The 21508-nt window shown below is 48.2% G+C and overlaps 1 protein-coding gene and 2 long non-coding RNA genes across 3 annotated transcripts in view; all 3 read left to right on the forward strand.

The window, feature by feature from the left end:
* The first annotated feature begins 231 nt into the window (after positions 1 to 231).
* YWHAQ (tyrosine 3-monooxygenase/tryptophan 5-monooxygenase activation protein theta) overlaps positions 232 to 21508 on the forward strand; it is a 32125-nt gene continuing 10848 nt past the window's right edge. Inside the window, 2 exon segments of the mRNA NM_001082168.3 lie at positions 232 to 369; positions 775 to 1115. Of these exon segments, the coding sequence (NP_001075637.2) occupies positions 822 to 1115 (294 nt within the window). The 5' untranslated portion in view covers positions 232 to 369; positions 775 to 821.
* On the forward strand, positions 5490 to 9994 carry LOC149128206 (uncharacterized). The gene is made up of 2 exons (XR_016229562.1): positions 5490 to 5610; positions 9650 to 9994. It is a non-coding gene; the product is annotated as an uncharacterized LOC149128206 (long non-coding RNA).
* On the forward strand, positions 17815 to 19117 carry LOC138848669 (uncharacterized). Its single transcript, XR_011386783.2, has 2 exons — positions 17815 to 17902; positions 18581 to 19117. It is a non-coding gene; the product is annotated as an uncharacterized LOC138848669 (long non-coding RNA).

Here is a 21508-nt window from a genome sequence, read left to right on the forward strand (position 1 = left end):
GCGGGGAGGAGAGGCGAGTGGGTAACAGCATCGCCATGGCAACAGTGACGTCCTTGTACCCTGGATCTAATTGGAGGAAACCCCGTGGCCGAAGCCGCAGCCTGCCGGCCAACCGAGCTTGCCCAAGCCGACCCACCCTCCGAGCCGCCGCGTCGCCTCTCGTCCCGCCCCTCGCGCCCCCTTCCGCGCGCTCAGCCCTCATTGGCCAGCCGCGGGGCGGGAGGCGGGACCCTCCCGGGAGGCTCGGCGCGCCATTGGGCGGCGGCCCGCCGCTCGGCCGCGGGGTAGGCTGAGACGGGAGGGTCCTCGGCTAAAGCCCAAGGCAGATCAAAGTGGTGGGACTCGCGTCGCGGCCGCCGAGACGTGAAGGTGAGCTCCGGAGGCGGCCCGCGGGCCTGCTGCGGCCGCGCGGGGGCCCGTGGGGCCGGGCTGGGGGGCGCGGCGCCGGGGGCGGCCGTCTGCCGGCGCCGTGCTCCCTCAGGGACGGCTCCCGGCGGCGCGGTGCGGGGCCAACGGCCGCTTCCATCTTGGGGCGCGCGCGTGGCGGGAGCGGCCCTCCCGCGGCCCCCGGCGCGCTGCCCTCCCGCCGCGGGCCCGGGCGCGGGGCGGCTGCGGGCGGCGGGCGCCCGGCGCGGGCGGGGGGCGAGGGCCACGCACGCGGGCGGCGGGCGCGGGCAGACAAAAGCGGGCGGCGGGGCGGCGGGCCGCATTGTCTGACGCGCTGCCCGCCCTCCTTTTTGTCCTCGGCCCGCCGCCCCGCCCCGCCCCGCGCAGCCCTCGCGGAGGCCCTCGTCGCGACCCGCTCGTGCTCGGCGCCCGCCATGGAGAAGACGGAGCTGATCCAGAAGGCCAAGCTGGCCGAGCAGGCCGAGCGCTACGACGACATGGCCACCTGCATGAAGGCCGTGACGGAGCAGGGCGCCGAGCTGTCCAACGAGGAGCGCAACCTGCTCTCGGTGGCCTACAAGAACGTGGTCGGGGGCCGCCGGTCCGCCTGGAGGGTCATCTCGAGCATCGAGCAGAAGACCGACACGTCGGACAAGAAGCTGCAGCTCATCAGAGACTACCGGGAGAAGGTGGAGTCGGAGCTGCGGGCCATCTGCACCACGGTGCTGGTGAGTGGGGCGGGGGCGGGCCGGAGGAGCCCCGCGCGCTCCCTTTGTGCGTGGAGGGGCGGGCCCTGAGCAGGTGGGACGAGGCGGACACTTCGCTTTCCCGAGTGGGAGCGGCGGGCGGTTGGTGCACGCGACGTGGGCTCAGGCTGGTGGCTGTCGTCGCCGTCGCCTCGCGGTCCCCAGACGCTGGCGCGTGCCCCCGGGCTCGCTTCTGGTGCTTTCCAGGTTCTGGACTGCCCAGGGTCAGGGCGGCTGCCGGGAGGAGTGGGTGGCCCCGGTGATTCACCGTTACTAGCGAGAGCGGACAGTTTTAGCTTTGTCATGGCGAAACGCTTTCTGATCCGGGAGATAAGTGTGCAGTGCTGGCATTGTGTCCCGGAGTGTCGCCTGCCCCTCTCGGGCCGCTTTGACAAGAGCCTTGCCGGCCTTGCACGTGTTTGTTCCACAGCGTGTTTAGGGGGCTGGGTCGGGATTTTTCAAAAGGGCGTAGAAGAAAAAAATTTTTTTGCCTGTTACATCTCCATCCATCAGACTGTTTCCTTCTCCACCCTAGGAAAAAAAATATTTCTTTTTTAAACCCATCTTTTTCTCCTATAAATGACAGATAACATAAACAAAGTCCTGTCTGATGGAAATAGCTAATACTTGGGGGCAGTACAGAGTGCACTGAAGTGGGGAGAACTGTGGGGATTGTTTGCTTTAGGAAGGCGAGACTGCCCACTTCGTCCGCGCGTCCTTAGCCTGTAGCTCCTGCTGGGCATAAGGGAAGATGTGAACGCTCTGTGTCGAGTGAGTTTGCCAGCTTAGTAGGGCTGGGAGACTTCACTTCCACACACGTAGTGGCTATGGAGGGCATCGTCTGCTCCATTTCTCAAGTTTCCTGTGCGTGTTTCAGGCACCCTCACAGCAGCTTTCAAACTCTTTCTGTTCGGTTATTACTTTGCCATGTGTTAGTTACCCTGCCACAACTCAGAATTAGCCCTAGGTTCTTCCTGTTCTCTAGCCAGTTAGCTCTGAGCCAAAGAAATGTTTGTTTTATTTTATGGCTGTCAACGAATTTTGGGTAAGTGGAGGGGACTTGGCTGAATCGGTAGTGGCTTCAGTGAGGCCAGGTTTCTCAGGCAGATGGTTCATGGGAGAGAACTCTGAAATAAGGACATTCTTTTTAAATGCTGTGAGGAAATAAGAGTTTAGCCTGATTGATGAGACACTAATGCGTAAGTAAAACATTTTATTAGTAACGTGGTTTAAGAGACTAATTTCAGCTTGATGGCCCGTCTAAAAAATACCCTGGGAAAACACATTTCTGAGTTGGCAGCCATAAACGAGAGCTTCCTGTGTGCAGTGTGAACGGGCCAAGAGCCGTGGCTTTGCCCTCCTGTAATGTGTAGTCCAGGTGCGTGTGAGAAATTCCCAAATGTCCAGAATGCAAGGTGATTCCCAAAGATGGTTGTGAGCAGAATGCTGGGCGCGTTGAAGGAAACAAGCCTCTAGGAAGGCTCACTGAAAATCGTGGCTTTTGGGTTGAGCATTGGGCGGGGTGTGTGTGTGTGTGTGTGTGTGTGAGTATCCCAAGCTGAGGAAATACACAGAATAGTAGGGCCGGCGTGGGGGAAGCAGGCTTCAGTGTGCAGAGCTGTTGGAGCAGAGAACCTGGAAGATGGGCACTGTGGTCTGTAAGAGTTGGTAGTGAGGGGTTCCTCTTTGGGTGGAGTAGGGACACGGTGAGGGGTTTTGAGTGGTGTGCATGTGGCAGCATCCAGGATTCGTGCTTGGAGTCCAGCCAGTCCAGTCTTTCAGACAACGGAGTGATGTATCGGGCTTGTGAACACGAGTAATGATTGACATATTGGTAGTTGGATAAGGAGTCTGTTGAAATAATGAAAGAAGAGGTACATTTAAAGTTTCTAAACATGCATGTTAAAACAAGGTTTTCTTCTCTGTTAGAAAGGCAGGAGAATTCGGTGAAGGCAGTAGGTACAGCGGACTTCATTGCAGAGGGCTGTAGAGCAGAGTGACCTTGAAGGACAGCCAGACATTTTATCCAAGATGGCAGAGTCCCTCCACCTCCTCTTTGCTTGTCGTAGAGTATTGGGGCACAGACAGCTGTACTGTTCAGTGCACAGAATACTCCACGGTGGTCACCCCTGACTCCTGAAGACTACTGCATTGAGTTACTGAACCGCAGAAGCATAGAAAAAAGGTTTAAATCCAAGTGAGTGCTCTTTAGAGAGAAAAGAGGCTAAGAGGGCCAAAGAAGACGAAAGCGAACTCTGAGTGGAGCTCCGGGAGAGGTTAGAGCAGATTCACCAACTTGTCTGTCCCTCAGTCTCATTTGAAAAACTGGGAGTTGGAATAAAATTTTCTTTTTCTTTCTTTTTTTTTAGATTTATTTGAGAGGCAGAGAGAGAGAGAAAGTCCTTCCATTTGCTGGTTCACTCCCCAGATGGCCACAATGGCCAGAGCTGTGCCGATCAGGAGCCAGGAGCTTCCTCTGGGTCTCCCAAGCGGATGCAGGGTCCCTAGGACTTGGGCCATCTTCTGCTGCTTTCCCAGGCCAGAGCAGAGAGCTGGGTCATAAAGCACCAGGACTTGAACTGGTGCCCACTTGGGATGCTGGCACTGCAGGTGGCGGCTGTACCCGCTATACCATAGCACCGGCCCCTGGAATGAAAATTTCTGGGTCTGTTCAGGTTGAAGAATGTGTTGTTGTCAAGTGATACATGAATTGTTGAAAAGCTGGTGGTATTAGTGAAATGAAGGCCTCAGGAGTCGTGTGTGATCCTACTGAGTGCTGCTGGGAGGAGCAGAGCTATCACTGGGCAGTATCAAATGGCCTGGGTAAGGTGTCTGGGAGAATTAAGTACTGGGCTGTGAAGAAATGGCAAATTGGAGAAATCACAGGGCTTCTATAAACCCCCTGGGATGTTTGGGAACAGTGTTTCTCTTTTTAAAAATTAGTTAATTTGAAAGGCCAGGAGAGATCTTCCATCCACTGGTTCGTTCCCCAAATGGCGGCAAAAGCCAGGTCTGGGCCAGACTGGAAACAGGAGCCAGGAACTTCGTCCTAGTCTCTCATGAATGGACGGGGCCCAGGTGCTCAGGCCATCCTCTGCCTTCCCATGCATATTGGCAGGAAGCTGGATCTGAAGTGGAGCAGTCACTGCCACCACAAAGCTGCCCCAAATGTATTGTTTACAGAGTGACCTTGAACCAGACACTGTTTAAGATCACTTCTGTAAACGCCGTAGGCTAACAGATACCTGTCCTGGGGGCAGCATCATGGCATAGCAGGTAAAGCTGCCACCTGCAATGCGGGCATCCCATTTGGACGATGATTTGAGTCCTGGCTGCTCCACCTCCCATCCAGCTCCCTGCTAGTGGCCTGGGAAAGCAGCCAAAGATGGCTTAAGTGTTTGGGCCCCTGCCATGTGGGAGACCCAAAAGAAGCTCCTGGCTTCTGGCTTCGGTCTGGCCCCAGCTCTGGCCACTGTGGCCATCTGAGGAGTGAGCTAGTGGATGGAAGATCTCTTTCTATCTCTCCAACTCTTTCAAATAAAAAAATAAATCTTAAAAAATGGTAGCTGTCCTAAAGACTAATTTTAGTAGACTGCTTTGGTATAATTTCAGAAACGGAAATCTATATTACAGTAAGTAATATAAAGTAAGTCACTTAATATATTATGTAGAGAATCTCTGACAGTTGTCTCTGGCTGTATAAAGCTTTTGCCTTCCCTTTTTCTGCCTTTCTGCCCCTCAAAATAAATAGATAAATAAATGTAGCGGCCCTTGAGCACCTTTGTTGTATAAATTATAGATAATCACATTATTAGACATTAAAACTATTCACTTATAATTCACTTTGAATAATTAATAAACAGAATAATAAAGCCATAAGGAATGGATGTTTTTAAATATTTATTTTGTTTGAAAAGCAGAAAGAGAGACACCTTCCATCTGCTGATTCACTCCCAGAATCCCTCCAACACTCAGAGCTGGGCCAGATCCAAGCTAGGAGCCTGGTACTCTTTCTAGGTCTCCCACATGTGTGACAAGGACCCAAGTAGTTGAGCCATCACCTGCTACTACCCAGGTTACATTAGCAAGAAGCTGGAATTAGAAGCAGAGTTGGGACTCAAACCCAGGCCGTGTCAACCAGTGCACCAGATGCCCGCTGTGTGTGTTTTAACTGAAATACATAAAAGTGCACTGTGTGAGTGTGCAGTTCTTGGGCGTTAGATGCATTTACATTGTGTGCAGCGTCACCTCCTATCCCCAGGACATTTTCAGCTCTCCCAGCTGAAACGCTATAACCATTAAACCTCAGTTCTTTCCTCAGCCTCTGCCAACAACCATTTTTTTCATTTATTTTAGTGTATTCATTTTTACTTATTTGAAAAGCAGAGAAAGATCTTCCATCTGCTGATTCACTCCCGAACTCCCACGACCGCCAGAGCACCCAGCTACTTGAGCCATCATCCGCTGGCTTCCCGGGGTGAGCATTAGCGAGCCGGAAGGGCTCCATTCTAGGTCCTCCAAGTCTCTCCTCAACCCTCAGTGCCACAGGGCGTGGCCTCACCATTCTGCTCTCTGCTTCATGAATGTGACTGCTGTAGGGAGCTCATCTAAGTGAATTGATAACATTGTTTAGGTTAAGAATGGACTCAAAATTAAGACTAGTGGCATTGTTTTACTTTATTGCAGTATCACATTTCTTGTAGTTTCTAGGACGCTGGTGAGTGACAGTGGGGGAAATAAGCAGAAAGCATCATCCTAGGTGGTTTGACTTTGTGCTCCTGTCCTTTGCCACACACAAGTGGAGAAACCGAAAGAGGTCCCCTGACCACACTTTGGAAACTGCTGCTCTGTGGGAATTCATTGCGGCGCTCAGTGATTGAGCCGTTCGTTTTCTGAGTAGTCAGCGGGGTAGCAGTAACGAGATTTGTGAAACATTCCCCTCTCTTCTCATGCCTCCACCTCTTTACCTTCCACGTTAACCTAGGAAAATAAGTTTGTAAACCAGAAAAGAAAGGAAAGGTTTTTTTCCTCTCAACTTTAAAGATTGAGTAAAAGGGGCCAGCACTGTGGCGCAGTGGGTTAACGCCCTGGCCTGAAGTGCCAGCATCCCATATGGGCGCCAGTTCGAGACCCGGCTGCTTCACGTCCGATCCAGCTCTCTGCTATGGCCTGGGAAAGCAGCAGAAGATAGTCCAAGTCCTTGGGCCTCTGCACCCATGTGGGTGACCCAGAAGAAGCTCCTGGCTTCAGATCGGCACAGCTGCAGCTGTTGCAGCCAGTTGGGGGGTGAACCATCAGGTGGAAGACCTCTCTGTCTCTCTGTCTGTGTCTCTCTCTCCCTCTCTCTCTGCCTCGCCTCTCTCTGTGTAACTCTGACTTGCAAATAAATAAATTAATTAAATAAATCTTTTTTAAAAAATTGAGTAAAAAATATTGCAGTTAATTCCTGCAACAATAACTAGACCTGGTGGCATGTGGGAACTGCTTCTGCTCCCTTGTATTGGGAATGGTGATGTAAGTTAGTATTTTCTCCCCTTGCCCCCCACCCAGGCAGAAAGCAGAGTTGGCACGCGTGGAATATATGCAGAGTAGTCTTTCAGAGTTGGTTGCATTTAGATTTGAAAACTAGACAACTTTGGGAAGCAGTAAGTCTTCCGCCCGCTGATTCTCTCCCCAGATGGCTGCTGCTGCTGGGCTGAAGTCAGGAGCTAGGAGCTTCCTCTGTGTCTCCCATGTGGGTGGCAGGGGCCCAAACACTTGGGCCATGTTTCCCTTCTTTCCCAGGCACATTAGCAGGGGTCTGAATTGAAAGTGGAGCAGCCCAGACTCACACTGGTGCTCATGTGAGATGCCATTGTTGCAGATGGCAGCTTAACCTGCTGTGCCACCCCTCTTTTACAACAGTTTGCTTTGGGATAATGAGATACTAATGAGTTCTGTGCTGTAGCCTTAGTTTACTGACTTTTGAGCTTTGAGCACCCTCTTCTTACATTGGCTGCACACTTCACTTAGGAAAGACGGAGAAGCAGTGGTGCAAGTGGTGAAACCACAGTGGTAAAGACTTCTGTAACTGTGTTTGCTTAAAGGCCAGTCATGGCTGCTGTTTGTAGGTATGTAGAAAGAAGATCAGTGGGAGAGGGAGCGAGAAACCAGTAAACCATAGTAGTGATCTTCAGGTTAGACCTCTTACTGTCCTGCTAAGTCCTACTTTGACTTGTGTAGAATCAGAATTCCCATTTTCCTCTTATTTTGCTCATTCCTTCAGACATTACTTGAATACAGCTCAGAATGTTTGCTCTTTAAGAACTGCGTGTTTATATTAGGTGGTCTGATCTTCAGCCTGGTACACATGAAGTTATTTGGGGGATATGTGTGCTTAGTGCCAGTCAACTTTCTGTCTCACACCAGTTTGCTTATTTGGAATGCTGTGGTTTAAACATGATCAGACTCGCATATGCTCACTCTCTCTAACTCTTGACTTTCAAATAAAGAAATCTTTTTTAACAAAGCGGGGGTGGTTGGTGCTGGCGCGTGGCATTGGCAGGTAAAGCCACCTGCAACGCCAGCATCCCATATGGGTGCTGGTTTGTGTCCTGGCTGCTCCACTTCCGATCCAGCTCCCTGCTAATGGCCTGGGAAAAGCAGCTGGAGACATCCAAGTACTTAGGCCCCTGCCATGCACATGGGAGGCCCAGATGAGTTCCCAGCTCCTGGCTTCAGCCTGGCTCAACCCTGGCCACTGTGGCCATCTGTGGAGGGAATCGGCAGGTGGAAGATCTCTCTCTGGCTTGCTCTCTGTACCTGTGACTTTGGGAGCTCCCCAACTCGAGCAGACACGTGAACCCTGAAGTCTTAAATAAAAGAGGTGTGAGGGAGGGAAGTGGAAACACAGTCCACTTACGACTGAAGGCAGGGCCCTGGGAAGGTGATTGATCGGGCTGCTGGGGTGGAGCTCCTGATGGCTCTATGGGGAAGTCACGTGAGGGAGCTGGCTCCCTTTCTGCGGCTGCCTGGCTTTCCGTGTGATTGTTTCTTTGCACCTGCTCTGCCTATGCTAGCCTGCACCTTTGTCAGTGACCAGACCAGTACGGTCATGCGGTCTTAGACTGTGAACTCCAGAACTGAGAAGTCAACCCTTGACAAGTAGCTTTTCTCCGTTATGTTATAGTGATGAGAAGCTCGGTCACTGGACACTCACAATGGAATCACAGTATGTGGCCTTTTCACTAGCACCTTTCCAAGGCTCACTCATTTCGTGGCATTTGTCAGTATTTCACTTCTGTTTGCTTTTTAAAATGAAACTTACATTGTGCTTAGTTAAAATATGCCATCTTACTCCCACCTGCTAGTTCATTCCCAGATGCCCACAACAGCTGGGGGGCAGGCTAAAGCCAGGAACTGGGAACTCAGTTCAGGTGGCTCACATGGATGGAAAGAATCCGCCAGTGCTGCCTCCCAGGGTCTGCACCGGTGGGACACTGGGATTGGGAGCTGGCACTGGGTCTCAAACCCGCAGGCTCTGATACGGGAAGTAGGCATCTAAACTGGGATCTTAACCTGTAGACTAAATGCCCACCCCTGCCTTGACCATTTTTAAGGGCACAGTTCAGTGATTCCAGGTACACTCATATTGTACAACCATCACCACCAGAGTTCATCTTCCCAGACTCAGACTCCACACCTGTTAAAAAGAGTGTTAAAAAGAGTGGCTCTCGGTTTCCTCTTGACAGCCAGCACTGTGCTTTCTGTCTCAGTGGCTCATACAGGAGTCATCATTTTGTTATCTGGCTGCTTTTTTATCTACATTGTGCTATGCATCTGAATATTGTGCTTGAGTGTACCACATGGTTCATCCACGTGTCCATTAGTGCAGTTTAGGTTGATCCCACCTGTAGGTTAAGAGTAACGCATGGGTGGTTGTTTCGCCTGCTGGGTAAGATGCTGATTGGATGCCCCATAGAGTGCCTGGGTTCAAGTCCTAGCTCCACTGCCAGTTAAGGTTCCTGCTAGTGCATACTCTGGGAGGCAGCAGGTAATGAATGACTCAAGTCCTTGGGTCCTTTTAAGATTTTATTTATTTATTTGAGAGGTAGAGTTATAGACAGAGGCAGACAGAGAGAAGTCTTCTATCCGTTGGTTCACTTCACAAATGGCTGCAATGGCAGGAGCTGGGCCGATCCGAAGCAGGGGCTTTTTCTGGGTCTCCCACCCAGGTAGGTGCTTTCCCAGGCCATAGCAGAGAGCTGGATCAGAAAAGGAGCAGCTGGAACACAAACCGGTGCCCAACATGGGATGCTGGCACCACAGGTAGAGGCTCAGTCTCCTATGCCACAGCACTGCCCCTCTGAAATAAAATTTTTTTAAAGATTTATTTATTTATTTGAAAATCAGAGTTACACAGAGGAGAGGCAGAAAGAGAGAGAGGTCTTCTATCTGCTGGTTCACTCCCCAATTGGGTGCAAAGGCTCTGAAATAAATTTAAAAATAAATTTTTTTTTTTTTTTTTTTTTTGACAGGCAGAGTGGACAGTGAGAGAGAGACAGAGAGAAAGGTCTTCCTTTGCCGTTGGTTCACCCTCCAATGGCTGCCGCGGCCGGTGTGCTGTGGCCGGCGCACCACGCTGATCCGATGGCAGGAGCCAGGTGCTTCTCCTGGTCTCCCATGGGGTGCAGGGCCCAACTACTTGGGCCATCCTCCACTGTACTCCCTGGCCACAGCAGAAAGCTAGCCTGGAAGAGGGGCAACCAGGACAGAAGCCGGCGCCCCGACCCGGACTAGAACCCGGTGTGCTGGCGCCGCAAGGCAGAGGATTAGCCTAGTGAGCTGCGGCGCCGGCCTAAAAATAAATTTTAAAGATGAGATTTTTGTGTTTTGTGTTTGTTTTTTATATTGATGATTGATTGATTGATTTGAAAGGCAGCGTTGCAGAGAGATCTTCTGTCCTCTGATTCACTCCCCAAATGGCCACAACAGCCAGGACTGGCCTAGGCCAAAGCTAGGAGCCAGGAATTCCATCCACGTGAGTGGCAGGGGCCCAAGGCATTGGGCCATCGTCTGCTGCCTTCCCAGGCACAGTAGCAGAGAGCAGGACTAGGAGTGGAACAGCTGGAACTGAACCAGCTCTCCAATATAAGGTGCTGGTATTGCAAGCAGTAGCTTAGCCTGCTGTACTACAATGCTAGCCCCTACAGATTTTTGTGTGAACATTTTTGCTATTCTCTTGGATAACTACCTGGGGCATATGGTAATTCTGTTTAATAGTAACTCTGAGTTAGATACCCCCACATATTCAACAATCCTAGTGAGTGTGAATGGGATCTGATTACATTTGTGATTGCGTCTCCTGGGTGAATACAGGATGTTGAGCGTATTTTCATGTGCTTATTTGGAGAGATGTCTACTCAGGTCCTCCCCCCACCCCCCCCCCACCCCAAGATTTACTTATTTGAAAAGCAGAGTGACAGAAAGGAGAGACAGAGACAGAGATCTTCCATCTGTTGGTTCCTTCCCCAAATGGCTGCAAAAAGCAGCTAGCTCTGGGCCAGGCTGAAGCCAGAATCCAGGAACTTCATCCTGGTCTCTCTCACACATGGGCGCCAGAGCCCAGTACTTGGGCCATCTCGTGATGCCTTCCCAGATGTACTAACTGGGAGCTAGATAGGAAGGAGAGCAACCAGGACTCAAAAACCATTGCTCCGATATGGGATACTGGTGTCACAAGTGGTAGCTTAACCTACTGCTCCACAATGCTGGCCTCAAGCCATATTCTATCTTTAGTAGTCTTAATAGGATAGTGCAAAACTTGACCCGTATATACTAAACTAGCAAGGCAATTTTGACCTGCTTTTAATTAATAGAATATCTTTCTGTTAGGCATCAGTACTTTCATCTGCTGGTTTGATTGCTTATGACCAGACCAAACCAGGATTTAACTTCCTGTTCTTTTCTGTGCTCCAGCTTTTTTTTTTTTTTTTAAAGATCTATTTATTTATTTTATTATTATTTTTTTTGGAAAGCCAGAGTGACAGAGATCTTCATCTGCTGGTTCACTCCCCAAGTGGGAATGAATTGCCAGAGTTGGGCTGATCAGGAGCTTCTTCTGGGTCTCCCATGTGGGTACAAGGGCCAGGTACTCAGGCCATGTTCTGTTGCTTTCCCACACACATTAACAGGGAGCTGGATCAGAAATGGCACAGCTGGGACTTGAACAGGCACCCATATGGGATGCCGGCGCCACAGGTGGTGGCTTAACCCGGTGTGCCACAGCGCCGACCCCTTCTGTCCCCTTTTTAAGGAAAATACTTGCCTAGTACCATTTACCTTTCCCTTCAGAAACTAGCAACTAAGTCGGCTTCTTGATTTAGTAAATTACAAGTTTTCAAGGAAAGAAAGTATATGTATTGATGTTTTTCTTGGTTCTTTTGATAACACCAATATAAAAATGTTGGTGAATGTTGTATAATGTAACAGTTTTAAATATAGGTTGGGGGGGCCGGCGCCATGGCTCACTAGGCTAATCCTCCGCCTAGCGGCGCCGGCACACCGGGTTCTAGTCCCGGTCGGGGCGCCGGATTCTGTCCCGGTTGCCCCTCTTCCAGGCCAGCCCTCTGCTGTGGCCAGGGAGTGCAGTGGAGGATGGCCCAAGAGCTTGGGCCCTGCACCCCATGGGAGACCAGGAAAAGCACCTGGCTCCTGGCTCCTGGCTCCTGCCATCGGATCAGCGTGGTGCGCCGGCTGCAGCGCACCGGCCGCGGCGGCCATTGGAGGGTGAACCAACGGCAAAGGAAGACCTTTCTCTCTGTCTCTCTATCTCACTGTCCACTCTGCCTGTCAAAAAAAAAAATATATATATATATAGGTTGGGGGTCCAGTGCTGTGGCTCACTTGCTTAATCCTCTGCCTGCGGCGCCAGCATCCCGTATATCGGTGCCAGGGTCTAGTCCTGGTTGCTCCTCTTCCAGTCTAGCTCTCTGCTGTGGCCCGGGAGGGCAGTAGAGGATGGCCCAAGTCCCTGGGCCCTGCACCCGCATGGGAGACGAGGAGAAGCACCTGGCTCCTGGCTTTGGATCGGCACTGCACCGGCCGTGGTAGCCATTAGGGGAGTGAACCAGCAGAAGGAAGACCTTTCTGTCTCTGTCTCTCACTGTCTGTAACTCCACCTGTCAAATAAATAGTAAAAAAAAATAGGTTGACAGATTTTGAAGGTGCTACATGTTAATTTCACCCATGTACATACTAAAACTGTCCTTCTAAGCCTGCTTATCTTAGGAACTAATGAGAAAAAGCTGTCACCTTTTATATTGTGGTTGTGGCCGCTCAGTAGCCAGCTGCTAAAATATGGGGATATAGCAGACAGGTCAGAGATTGGGCTTTACATTTGTTCCTTTTTTTTTTAACGATTTATTTATTTATTTGAAAGGGAAAGTTACAGAGAGGCAAAGGCAGAGAGAGAGGTCTTCCATCTGCTGGTTCACTCCCCAGGAGCTTCTTCTGGGTCTCCCATGCAGGTAGGTGCAGGGCCCCTAGGACCTGGCCATCTTCTGCTTTCCCAGGCCATAGCAGAGAGCTGGATCAGTGAACTCAAATCAGCGCTCATGTGGGATGCCGGCACTGCAGGCAGCGGCTTTCCCTGCTATGCCATAGCGCCAGCCCCTACGTTTGTTCCTGAATTGTTCTGGAATCGGTTCCGCTACTTGAGGGGAAGGGAGACAGGGACCATGATTTCCTTTAATTTTGGCCGTCGCCCTTCACTCGTAACCTTGTTGCCCCATTGTTGGTCAAGGGCTCTGCATTTCTGTGACACGTCTTCACCTCTGTCGTGAGCAGCTCTGTAACTGAGTTGGAAAATGAGCATTTTTTACACAAGTACACCTGTAAGTGGCTAATTGTTGCAGGGAGGCAGAGGAGCACTCTGTGCTCACAGAACTGTCCCGTTCCCTGCAAGGATACTGGTAGCAGATCGAGTGTAACTTTGCCTGCGTCATGGGTAGTGTTGACTGGAAATCTTACAGAACAGGAGAAAGGGATTGGGAAGATTTGGCGCAGGAAAATAAAGCCTTTTTTCTTTTTATTGAGAGTTTTGGGTTCTATTCATCTGCTTCATCCCGTTACCCTTTACCTGTTTATCCTGTGGGTTTTAGCTCCTTATTTTCTTTTGCCCACAAAAATAATTGCCTGGACTCTTTAGCTTATTTTTACTTTTGCTGTAACTATAATGCACACACCCCATTGGATCTGAGAAGTTGTCCTCTAACGTCATGATGACAATTGTATTAATTCATGATATTAATCTGACAAATATTCCAGTTGGTGTTAGGTTTTAGGTCTCTTGCACTTTTAGAATCAACACCCCAAAGTTGGAACACTTCATATAGCGTGATTTTTAGTCTGCACAAATAGTGATTGTAATCCCTTTGGAGATGGAAAGACCTGATGAAGCCTTCTCAGGGGTTTCCCTGTCGAGTCAGGATCAGGAAGAGGGGTGTATGGTAGGGGCACTCACAAGCTATACAGTCGTCTACATTTATGCCTTCATTATCTCCTCAGTCTTGCCGGCTCCAGATCTAATTTGTCAGAACGTGGTTTTGTGGAGTGGACTCTAGAAACTATGAATCAGTCAGAGTTATGATCTACCGATATCTATTGCCCGTGTGCACATTTACAGGGGAACTCAAATTAGCCTTCGAAGATTGCTTGGTGAACAAGAAAATCGACAGGAGGCTGTAGCTGGGTGATCTGAATCACTCGCTAATCCAGCCCTGCTGCATCAGGCCTCAGTGCGGCTCTCCCTGTTGAAAGACTGTTTAATGGACCCAAATACCCCTTCTGTGAATAGTGCTAGAGATAATGCCAATATTTGCTTTGTTCGCCTTTCCCCTAAATGCCTGCCATATTCCCAGTGTCTGCCATAAAGAATGCTTTATATCTTTCGCTGCTTAAAGTGCCACTTAAGTATTTGACGGGGCACCTTGTTGAACGATGTTCCTGCTGGGACAGAAGTCATAATGATAGAAATGGGGTTGATGGTGGTCAGGACGGTGCTGCCAAGTTCGCCTGTGTGGCAGCGTGTGGAGTGATCGCATCTGAGTGGTCCACTGGGGACCTGGGTTTCTCCCCCTGCTGCGGCAGTGACTGAAGGGATCGATCTCATCTCCCACATAAATTACTTGGAAGCTCTGGGTCAGGATCTGAGTCTGCAGGCCTCGAGTGCTAGACTTCACACTGATTTTTTTCAGACCATGAAGGTTTTTGAGCATGGAATTAACATAACCAAAATGGAATTTCAGGTTAATCTAGTAGCAGGGTATAAAATGGATTAGAGAAAGAACACTAAAACCTGGTAGATGTTAGGATATTGCATTAGTGAAATGATATGGTTAACTTGGGTAATAGAAATCAGAATGAGACTGAGAAGATGGATCAAAAAATTATTATCACAGAGGCAGACTCAATAGAATTTGACAGCAGATGTAGGGTAGCCCCTGAGTAGAAAGTCAAAGGTTGTGCCACAGGGCCTGGGTGGCCAGGATTCCTCTGAGAAGAGTGGAGTAATTGGTAGAAATAAGTAGTAGAGTAGAACAACAGGTTTAGAAGTTAATTATTTCTGTTTGGGGCATATTGAGATTAGTACCTAGGATGCATTTTAAAACATAAAAGGATACTTGGGACTGGTGTTGTGGCATAGTTGGTTAAGTGCCAGATCAAGTCCCAGCTGTTCCATTTCTGATCCAGTTTCCTGATAATGTACCTGGGAGGGCAGCAGAAGATGGCCCAAGTGCTTGAGCCCCTGTCACCCACATGGGAGACCCACATGGAGTACTGGGCTGCTGGTTTCAGCCTGGCCCAGCCCCCGCTATTGCAGACATTTCTCTCTCCCTCCCTCCTCCTCTTTCCGTCTCTCCCCCCCTCCCTCCCTCCTCCCCTTCTCTCTCTGACTTTCCAATAAATCTTTTTTTTTTTTTTTTTTTAAAAAAAGCTACTTGGCCATGTAACACTAAATGTGCAATGAGGGAGAGGTTGTTTCCCAAGAGATACGGTGCAAGGGGGATTACCTTACCTTGGTAAGCCTTATGAACTCTTGTGACCTGGGTACAGCCATCTTTCACTGTCAAGCTCATGGGACTGGTTATAAGACCAAGAAAATTTATTTGTTTATAGTGAAGAATGACTAATGTAGAAATCGCAATATGTGTGTTGGGGGGATTTTTTTTTTTTTTTTTTTTTTTTTTTTTATCTCGGGAGGCAGGTGAACTCACGGAGGAATCCAGTCCTAATCAGGGGATGGCTGCTCAGACGTCTAATGGCCATGATCGCCACAGTAGGCATTTGTTGGACTAAATTACACTTCTAGACTGTGTGTTGGATCTTTTTCCTTTGGTGCCTATCCCTTTTCTGTTTCTGTGCCTCTCATTCATTCTCATTTTTTAAGGTATATTTACTTTAAATACTTTCAGATCACAGTTAAGTTGTTTTTTGTTTTGTTTTGTTTTGTTTTGTGTGTGTGTGTGTGTTTTAGGATTTATTTATTTATTTGAAAGAGTTGCAGAGAGGCAGAAAGAGGTCAGTCTTCCATCTGCTTGTTCCCTTGTTCCCTCCCCAGATGGCCACAAAGGCTGGAGCTGGGCCAGTCAGGAGCCAGGAGCTTCTTCAGGTCTCCCACACAGATGCAGGGGCCCAAGGACTTGGGCATCTTCCACTGCTCTCCCAGGCCACAGCAGAGAGCTGGATCAGAAGTGGAGCAGCCGGGACGTGAAACGGCACCTATTTTGGATGCCTGCACTGCAGGTGGCAGCTTACCCACTGTGCCACAGTGCTGGCTCCCACAGTTAAGTCTGTCAGTTTGTTGTTGATTTCTTGGTTTATTTGAAAGGCACAGTCACAGAGAGGGAAGGAGAGGCAGGAAACAAAGACCTGTCCACTGGTTCACTCCCCAGTTGGCCACAACAGCCTGGGCTAGGCCAAGCTGAGTTCAGGAACTTCTTCTGGGTCTCCAACGTGGATTTAGGAACCCAAGACTTGGGCCATCCTCTGCTGCTCTCCCAAACACATTAGCAAGAAGCTAGATCGGAAGTGGAGTGGCCGGTGCTCAAACTAGTGCCCACATGGCTTAATGTTGGGCCCCAGGTGTTATATTTTTTAACTTACCATACAAATACCTAATCTAGCCAACATAAAATCTTTTCCCTTAGTGGTTTATAATTAACAGAGGTCATATTCCTGCAGTATACTGTGCTTACTTGGAAGTGCAGTCTTGACTTCCTGGAGAAAATTACTTCTAGAGATTTTAGTGGGGGGAATCGATGTTAGATTGTATTTGAAAAGCATATTTAATTTTTAAAAATATGAAGTGTAAAGTCCCAAGTTTCATGCAGTATATATGGGAGGCACTTGATCTGGTGGAGAAGAGAAGGATCTGGTTTTTTTTTTTTTTACAGGAAGAGTTAGAGACAGAGAGAAAGGTCTTCCTTTTTCCATTGGTTCACCCCCCAAGTGGCCGCTGTGGCCAGCACACTGCGCCAATCCGAAACCAGGAGCCAGATGTTTCCTCCTGGTCTCCCATATGGGTGCAGGGCCCAAGGAGCTGGGCCATCCCCCACTGGCTTCCCGGGCCACAGGAGAGAGCTGGACTGGAAGAGGAGCAACTGGGATAGAATCCGGCGGCCCAACCGGGAATAGAACCCGGGGTTCCAGCACCGCAGGCGGAGGATTAGCCTAGTGAGCCGTGGCGCCGGTCAGGATCTGTGTTGTGTATACAACTATCCTAAAACACTAAACAGTCCTCTGAGTGGCCGGCGCTGTGGCATAGTGGGTTAAGCTGCCACTTGGAGTGCTGGCATCTCTGTGGGCACAGTTCGAGTCCCAGCTGCTCCACTGCCAATCCAGCTCTTTGCTTACGTGCCAGGGAAAGCAGTGGAAGATGGCTCAAGCACTTGGGCCCCTGCACCTACGTGGGAGACTTGGATGAAGCTCTTGACCCCCAGCTTTGGCCTGGCCCAGCACTGACCTTGCGGCCACTTTGGGAGAGAACCGGCAGATGGAAGACCTCCCCCGTGCCCCCATCGCTGCCTCTCTCTGTAACTCTTTCAAATAAATAAAATCTTTTTTTAAAAAGAATCCTCTGAAAGACAGTGGTAAACCCTTGTATTTTTAGTGCTTCTGTGACAGCACAGTCCTTTGCCCTTCTCCCCATCTTGAAGTAAGACTGCCTCACCCCTGTTTGCCCTTCTCCCCATCTTGAAGTAAGACTGCCTCACCCCTGTTTGCCCTTCTCCCCATCTTGAAGTAAGACTGCCTCACCCCTGTTTGCCCTTCTCCCCATCTTGAAGTAAGACTGCCTCACCCCTGTTTGCACTTCTCCCCATCTTGAAGTAAGACTGCCTTACCCCTGTTTTGGGACATGGCAGCTCTTCGCAGATGAGGGCCGAGATGTTTTCCGTTATTTGCTGTGTTAGTCACTGTTCACATCCAGTGACTGGTTCTCTCTTCACCCTTGCTTCAGCTCTGGACAGGTTCTCTCAGTCACGGTCTGTGAGTGGGACCCTCCGTCTCTGCCGGAAATGTCCTTGCGTTATGTGGCACTGTGCTTGGGTATGCAATGCTAGTCGACAGCTGTTTTTCTAGCACTCTGAGACACTTGATTGCTCTCTGATGAGAAGCCCACTGTCAGTCACACTGCCGTTTCTTCCTTTGTAGGTAACGTGTCATTTCTCTGGTTGCTTTTAAGGATTTTCTTGTCTTTGGCATTCTGCAGTTTTACCATGATGGTCTAGGTATGAATTTATTTTTTATTTCATTTTGCTTTTAGTGGGACTTAGTGTGCTTTTCCAATCAGAAGATTATTATCTATATACTATTTCTGGGATAGCCTGAACTATTTTCTCTAAGCAGCATTTCTTCCTTGTCTTTATTCTTTTGTGGAATTCCTGTTAGAATATCTTAGACCTTTCTGTTTGTGTGTTGTGACTTTCCCCCATTCCTTTTGTCTGTGAAAGTTATTCTGGGTTCTTAGTAATTCCTTCAAACATGCCTTCTCTTTTATTTTCTTGTCATCTATCTATACTTTTTAAGGTTTTTTTTTCTAAAAGCTCTTTCCGCTCCTCTGTTTCTAGGCTGCCTTCTCTTAATTCATTGTATCTTACTCTTTTCTCCTAACTTCTGTTTCTTTTTCTTTAATTCTTGTTGCTCATTTTAATCAAGAAAAATTTCAGCCTTATACAAAAGTAGAGAATATTATGCACCCAATACCCAGCTCCTTTAATAATTTTTTTTTAAGATTTATTTATTTATTATTTGAAAGGCAGAGTTACAGAGAGGCAGAGGCAGATAGAGTAGTCTTCCATCCGCTGGTTCACTCCCCAGATGGTTGTTAGAGCTGGAGCTGGGCCGATCTGAAGCCAGGCCAGAGCTGGGAAGCCAGGACTGCTTGAGCTGTTACTACTGCTTTCCAGGGTCTGCATCAGCAGGAGTCGGAGTGGAGCCAGGGGGCCAGCACTGTGACGAAGCGGGTAAAGCCGCCGTCTGCGGTGCTGGCATCCCATGGGGGTGCCAGTTCGAGTTTCCAGCTGCTACACTTCCTATCCAGCTCTCTGCTATGGCCCAGGAAAGCAGTAGAAGATGGCCCAAGTCTTTGGGCCCTGCACCCGCGTGGGAGACGTGGAGGAATCTCCTGGTTCCTGACTTTGGATCGGCGCAGCTGCGGCCATTGCAGCCATCTAGGGAGTAAACCAGCGGATGGAAGACCTCTCTCTCTCTACCTCTCCTTCTCTCTGTGTGTAACTCTGACTTTCAAGTAAATAATAAATAAATCTTTTAAAAAATGGATGGAGCCAGGACTTGAACCAAAGCGCTCTAATATAGGTTGTCAGGCCTCCCAACCAGCATTCTAACCACAGGCCAAATACCTGCCTACAGTAGTGGTATTATTTGTTTTTTTCTGGCACACATATATATCATATATGAAATAAAAATTTGAATAACACCTGCAGAGAACATGGATTTGGGTGTCAGTTTTTCCCAGGAAACTACATTTTCTCCCTCTCCCCCAGAAAACTCAAGTACATTGCCTCTCAGTTACAGTCTGGGTTTTCTAGGATCCTCACCCCCCACCAGAATGTCAGTGTGGTGTAGTCTCCGCTGTTGCTCTAGCCTTGCTTCATCTTTCTCCCCAACTCCTAGAGGGTCTCCCTTCCTGCTGAGTTCTTGTAATTTTCTTCTGTTTTATCTATTTCTATTTAGCATTTAGATTATGTTTAGTAGAAGGGATAGTCTGCTTTATCTCAGTCTTACTTTATTGCCAGAACTAAAAAGTCATGTTTCTGCAAATCTATTTTAAGGTTGTGAGTTGCAGATTTATTAGGTATTTCCAGAGGGAGGGGTGTGTGTGTGTGAGAGAGACTCTAATACACCACTCAGGGTTCTGAAATAACATTGAGAACGTGTGATTTCCTGTGATCAGGTAAACAGCTCTGTAAACACAAATCGAGACTTGCATGTCTGTTAGGCCTTTTGTTTGTGTTACTTCATTTATGCTGAAACAGTTGTATTTTAACTTGTGCTTCTCTTATTGGTCAGAAATGTTGGTAATACTTTTATCTGATTTACCACAACAGAACAATATTAATAAATGCTGCTTTATTGCCAGATAGGATCTTTAAGTGAGGTTTACTACAAGGTATATCTGGAAAATGAATGTCTAATGCTTTTAAATGTAGAGTTCCTAGAAATCAGTAGGTTAAAAACTCTTTAGGAAAATGACAAATACATAAAATCAGTTTTGAAGAAAAAGATATAGATGTTTAACTTCATTTAATAAAATTGCAAGTAGAGGTATAATATATTTTTCACATACTAGGTTGGAAAAAATTATCTTAAATTTTAAAATTGCCAGGATTCAGAAAGATGTTGAAAAGCAATAACACTCACACGTTGCTAGTGGGATTGTGGGTTGAAATTGCCCTCAAGGAGGAGTTCTAGCAGTTTGTCCTAAGGATAAGTGTCTATTCCATAAAAAATGGAAGCAGCTTGAGGACATGTTCGTTAGTGGGGACTGAGTGACCCGGGTGCCCAGACGCTGGAATGCTGCGCAGCATTGCCTTTAGAATGCGACCGTTCTCAATATGTGGCTGCGGAATGACCTCAGAGATTATTACACGGAAAAACCAAGGTGAAGATGATGCAGTAAACTAACAGGAAGAGGGGAGCACAGATGGAGTTTAAAATTTTAAGTTTCTGTAAGATGTACAAGAAATGAGTCCAGAGGGCCGCTTTGCTGGGGAATTGAATGTCTTTAGACTCGGGAGAAAAAAGGAACCTTATGTTTTACTTTTAAATCTTGAGTGAATCACACGTGTTACCTGTTGCCTAAACGGAGCCAGAGTCTCACTGTGTGTAAGGAGAGGGGGAATAAAGAGTGAAGGATGCTGTGCTGTTGGATTTGAATTGAACGTACCAGTATGAGGTCACAAGTAAAAGTAATAATATTTTTCTTAGAGGCACTTAGAAACAGGTAACAGAATATAGAAGCTGTCATTTTTCCTTAGAAGCTATTGCACATTATGACTTTCAGAAAAATAAATTCAAGAAAGTCACTGTACTACTGGGGGTGACAGGGACCCAACTACTTGAGCCATTACCAGTTGTTTTCTAAGTTGTGCAGTAGCACAACAGTAGCTTTTTTGTTTAGGTAACAGACTTAACAGTTATGAGGCCAAAGCCCAGTGTGATTTGAAACATGAAGTTTTATCTTATGGTTGTAATAACATACAAAATTAACCAAGAGCGCAACTACTGTGCACAAATCGAGAGAGTGTTGTGCTTGGTGTTGCTGTGACTTGTCTGGATGTTGTCATTTGTGATACTTGAGTAGACTGTGTAAGACTCTGCAGGCAGAGGTTTTTGCCTTCTTGGTGATTCTTAGAGACAAACATGTGACTATATTGTGTTTATACTTTAAACATGTGAATGGTTACATATTGAGATACATACTATAAATTATTTGGTCTCATCTTAATTATGACATTTAATTTGCATTTCATTTTAAACATTCATTTTCATTTTATTTGAAAGACAAATCTTCCATCTCCAAATAGACAGATCTTCCATCTCCATGTTCACTCCCCAAATGCCTGCAACAGCCAGTGCTGGGCCAGGCTGAACCCAGGAGTGCGGGGACTCAATCCAGGTTTCTCACTTAGGTGGCAGGGACCCAAGTACATGAGCCAGCGTCTCTGCCCGCCCAGGGTGTGCCTTAGCAGGAAGCTGGAATCGGGAGTGGCGCGAGGACTTGAACCCAGGCACTCCAGTGCAGACTGCAGGCATCTTAAGCAGTGTCTTACCACTGTACCGAAGGCCTGCCCCCATTAATGTACATTGTAAGG

Source organism: Oryctolagus cuniculus, chromosome 2 (assembly GCF_051225735.1).
Source record: "Oryctolagus cuniculus isolate XC-2025 breed Fujian yellow rabbit chromosome 2, ASM5122573v1, whole genome shotgun sequence".
Lineage (NCBI taxonomy): Eukaryota > Metazoa > Chordata > Mammalia > Lagomorpha > Leporidae > Oryctolagus > Oryctolagus cuniculus.